General features: G+C 41.9%; 1 protein-coding gene across 1 annotated transcript; it reads right to left on the minus strand.

Annotated features, from left to right (window-relative positions):
* Nucleotides 1-3,268: 3,268 nt before the first annotated feature.
* Nucleotides 3,269-4,216, minus strand: LOC100345816 (olfactory receptor 10G9-like). Its single transcript, XM_002708324.3, has one exon. The coding sequence runs from the start codon at nt 4,214-4,216 to the stop codon at nt 3,269-3,271; it is 948 nt and encodes a 315-aa protein (XP_002708370.2).
* Nucleotides 4,217-4,604: the final 388 nt, after the last annotated feature.

Here is a 4,604-nt window from a genome sequence, read left to right on the forward strand (position 1 = left end):
GCACAGGTTAGGAGAGAGTCGAGTAAGATTTTCACGGGACTGAATTTAAAAAAAAAGAAACGAAAAAAAAAAGGTTTTCAAAGGTATCCTTTAAAAATGGAGCGCTAAAGACATTCCCAAACAAAAGTCAAGGCGCGTCCCCCCCCTCCCCTTGCCACCCCAAGCCGGTCCCAGGGTCCCTCTCAGGTTACGCGGTCCAGACTCCGCGAGCGGCTCCAGCCTCACAGCGCGACCCGGAGGGGCCCCAAGCAGCCAGCGGCCTCCGCTCTCGCGGTTCCCGTCCCAACGTCCCTGTGTCCCTTCCCTCCGCGCCGGCCGCCCGGCCAGCTCCTCATTCCCCTGCCCTTCCAGGCCCCCATCAGTTACCGGGGGCTGGCAGGGAGAGCCAGGCGCCCGGAGCTGCGCAGGCAGTGACTCAGGGCGGCGGCGGCGGGAGGAGCAGGAGTACACTGCGATGTTATATACAATATGGCACATAATAGCTTAATGCTGCATTATTTATAACATTACATTAATATGAATAAACACTATAAATGAAATTATATAATAGATTAATTAATATCAGTAAAAAGTATGATTAGGCTTCTGCCAAAGAAAAAATATAAAAGTACAAAAGATATGTGAGAAGATGCTCAACGTCATTAATAATCAGGGAAATACACATCAAAAGTGCAACGAAGATCACCTGTTCAGATGGCTATTATCAAACATTCAAAAAGTTAAGCTCTGGCAATAATGTGGGAAAAGAAGGATTCTCGTATACTGTTGATGAGAATATAAATTAGTGAAGCCACTAAGGAAATCAGTATCAAGATTTCTAGAAAAATGATGAATTAGGGGTCGGCAAAGCTGCTGCCTGCGATGTTGACATCCCCGATCAAAATGGCAGTTCAAGTCTCAGCTGCTCAGCTCCCAGTCCAGCTCCCTTCTAACATGTCCAGGAAAGCAGCAGAGGATGGCCCAAGTACTGTGTTCCTTCCGTCCATTTGGGAGACCCAGATGGAGCCCTCAGTTTCTTCTGCCTTCAGCTTGTACCAGAACCAGACCTTGAAGCCATCTGGGGAGTGAACAAGAGAATGGAAGATTCATTCTCTCTCTCTTTCTCTCTCTCTCTCTTTCTCTCTCTCTGTCTCTCTATCTCTCTCTCTCTCATCACTCCCTCCTTCAAACAAATAAACAATTAAAATAGAATTACAATATGATGCAGTAATTCTACACCTTATTATACAATCCTAAGGAAAACAAATTAATATGTCAAAGAGATTCTGTACACCAGATTCTTGCAGTATTATTGTCAATATACAGTAAAGGAAATGTGGTACATGTATATAATAAATTTTTTCAGGGTTAAAAAAAGAATTAAACTGTCATTTGTGACAACCTGGATAAACCTGGATGACATTATATTTAGTGAAATACATCAGTCACAGAAAGACAAATACTGTAATATGGAACTAAAAAGGAAAAGTTGAGCTGAACTTAGTAAGAAAATTGAACATTGGTTACCAGGAAATGAGGGTTGAGAGGAAAGAGGACATATGGGTCAGAAGATGCAAACTTGCAGTTATAAGGTGAACATGATCTGGAGAACTAATGTACAGGATGGCAATTGTGGTTCATAATAATATACGTGTAGTGGACATTTGCTAAGAGCATAGATCCAAGTGATAACACACAATCAACAAAGGTAACCTGTGAGGCAATGGATTTAATTAGCTTTATTACCAAAATCATTTCAAAATATGTTTATTTTAAAACAACATATTCTAATATATATATACACATTCATTTCTCAAACATATGTCAAAAGTTGGAAAAATCAGTACAATTACTATGTTAGTGGTAAGGAAATTATTGAAATAACCTGTAAACATGTGACTCTCAAAATCAGACTCCCTGGAAGGTGGTAACAGATTTGAATTTTAAAACTGTTAATTAGAATTTATTATAAATTAACCCTTCTCAGTGCACTTTTACTTCTAATAACTTTTTTAATCCTAATAACAGTATTTTGAGAAAGACTTTCACAGGTGGGAAATTCACATACAGAACATAAAATTGCTTCTAAACCGATTTGAATTTGTGTTTGTTTTATATGAAGTCCTAGTACTTCTATTCCATTCCATGTAGGTGCCCACAAGATGTACAGCACCTGGGTTACAGAACTATGCATTAGGATTTTTCGAGTGCTTTGTTTGTGCCAGACTTTGTCTGTTCTGTGCAATAAATACACTGAAATCCCATGATAACAAGTTGTCTATCTACATGAATTGTCTTCAAAAGTTCTTGGAAAATGTGTACTGTAAAAAAACTAGATACAGCTTTCAACTTTGTGCACCTAATTCAACTCATATTCTAACTTCATTTTCAACAGACTGTTTGAAGAACACTCATTTTCTTTTCTACCTTCTAAATGAAAAGTACCATTGGTCCTGGTCTGTAATGTTGTTCGTTCCGGCTCTGGACAGGTTGTAGCTTGATATAGGTGAATTCCATGACTCGAAGATGATGGCAGAAGGAACTATCTGGACAGCATGGCCAGCCACTACCATCTACAGAAAGCAGAACCACCATAAGCCTGCCCTGAACTACAAATGGACTTCTTTCTTGTTGGGTAAAATAGGAAACTCCAGATCAGAATATCTTATCTACTGATAACGTTGTCTGGGACCCAATCTCATTTACCAACATAAAAAACCTGCAGGGTTCTCATAAGGTAGTTGTTGTTTCCAGTAACAAAAGGATCACATAACTGCAAGAACTTGGTAAAGAAATCCTGTGAAGAGAGACAAAAGTCTACTTAGAAAATTAGGGGGTAGCTATTATAAAGGAGGAATTTCCACCCTGGTGTGCTTACACACAAGGAAACTGTACAACTGATAGAACAGTTAAAAGTATTCACGCCTCTATGCCAGAAAGAAATGATCTCTAATATTTATTAATACCCCTAAAGCGTTTTTCCATGACTGTAGGTTCCCAATATTGTATGCAAAACTAATCAACAAAAAAAGCATATTCCCTATGTAATTATATAAACAAGTGAATTCTCTGTACCAAAACCAAATCACAATGTTTATAAAAAAGTAACAAGAATTCTATTGCAGGAAAATAGAACAATAAAATATGATATGTTCAACATAAATAAAAAATTCATGAGGAAATTGTTGAAAGACACATTACTGAATGGGCAATTTTGAATAATTTCAAACATGGAGAACATGGATAACTAATTACGTCACTTTTTTAATGAGCATGTGTGTTTCTTTGTTTATTCACTCAGAACAAGAGCAATTTTGTCTTTTAGCTTCAGGAGAGCTTTCTGCACCTCCCTGTTCCTCAGGGTGTACACAACTGGGTTGAGCAGTGGGGTCAGCACAGTGTAGAAAACAGCCACAACCCCATCCATGACATCCTTGGAGCCTGGCCTCAGGTAAATGAATATTCCAGGGCCAAAGAAACACAGGACCACGATGCAGTGGGAGGCACAGGTCTGAAAGGCTCGGTGCCTCCCCTCTGAGGTGCGGATCTTCAGGATGGAGCAGACGATGGACACGTAGGACAGCACTATCAGGAGAAAGCAGCCCGAGGCCACCACCCCAATGGTGACAAAGATGACCATCTCATTGGCTGAAGTGTCTGCACAGGCCAGCTTGAGGATGGGTGGTGCATCACAGAAGTAATGCTGGATCTGGTTGGGCCCACAGTAGGGCAAGCGGAATGTCAAGGTGGTCTGGACAGCAGAGTGCAGGGAGCCACTGAGCCAGGTGCCAGCGGCCAGCAGGGTGCACGTCCTGCCACTCATCATGCTGGTGTACCTGAGCGGGTAACTGATGGCCAGGTAGCGGTCATAGGACATGACTGTGTAGAGGAAACACTCGGTGCTCCCCAGGAAGTGGAAGGAACAGAGCTGCGCCACACAGCTGTGGAAGGAGAGGGCCCCGCCGTCCGGGGACACCAAGGCCATCAGCATTTTGGGCACCGTGACAGTGGAGAACCACACGTCGATGAAGGACAGGTTGGTGAGGAAGCAGTACATGGGGGTGTGGAGGCGAGAGTCCACGCTGATCACCAGCAGGATGAGGAGGTTCCCCAGCACGGTGAGGACGTAGACCACCAGGAAGACGCCAAAGAGTGTGGAGCCCAGGGCTGGTGTGTGGGGAAGGCCCGTGAGGAAGAACGTTGTCACAAGGCTCACGTTCCTCACTGCCGCTTCCATTGGCCTCTCTCCTAGAGATGAGGTATAAAGACAGTTAGCACTTAACTGAGACAGAGATTTCTTTCTCTATGTGGCAACTGTGATAACTTTGGTCGATAATTATAGGGTTATACTTAATTTTGCTTGTTAATTTTGCTTGGCAAAATCAATGAAATAACTTCAGCATCTTATTGTGTGTCTCTTTTTCATACACTCATACACACGCAAATATGCTAAGATGCAGGGTTTTCTAAATGTGCAATAAAAATGTTTGCTATGAAAAAATCTAGCTTGGATTACAAAACATTTATGTTCTAGGATAAAATTGTTTTTATTCTATATACTGTGAGGATTTTAGAGTGCTGTGATACACATACACTGACACACACAAACCTCTGGAGATGCATAC

The sequence above is a fragment of the Oryctolagus cuniculus genome, chromosome 1, assembly GCF_051225735.1.
Source record: "Oryctolagus cuniculus isolate XC-2025 breed Fujian yellow rabbit chromosome 1, ASM5122573v1, whole genome shotgun sequence".
NCBI lineage: Eukaryota > Metazoa > Chordata > Mammalia > Lagomorpha > Leporidae > Oryctolagus > Oryctolagus cuniculus.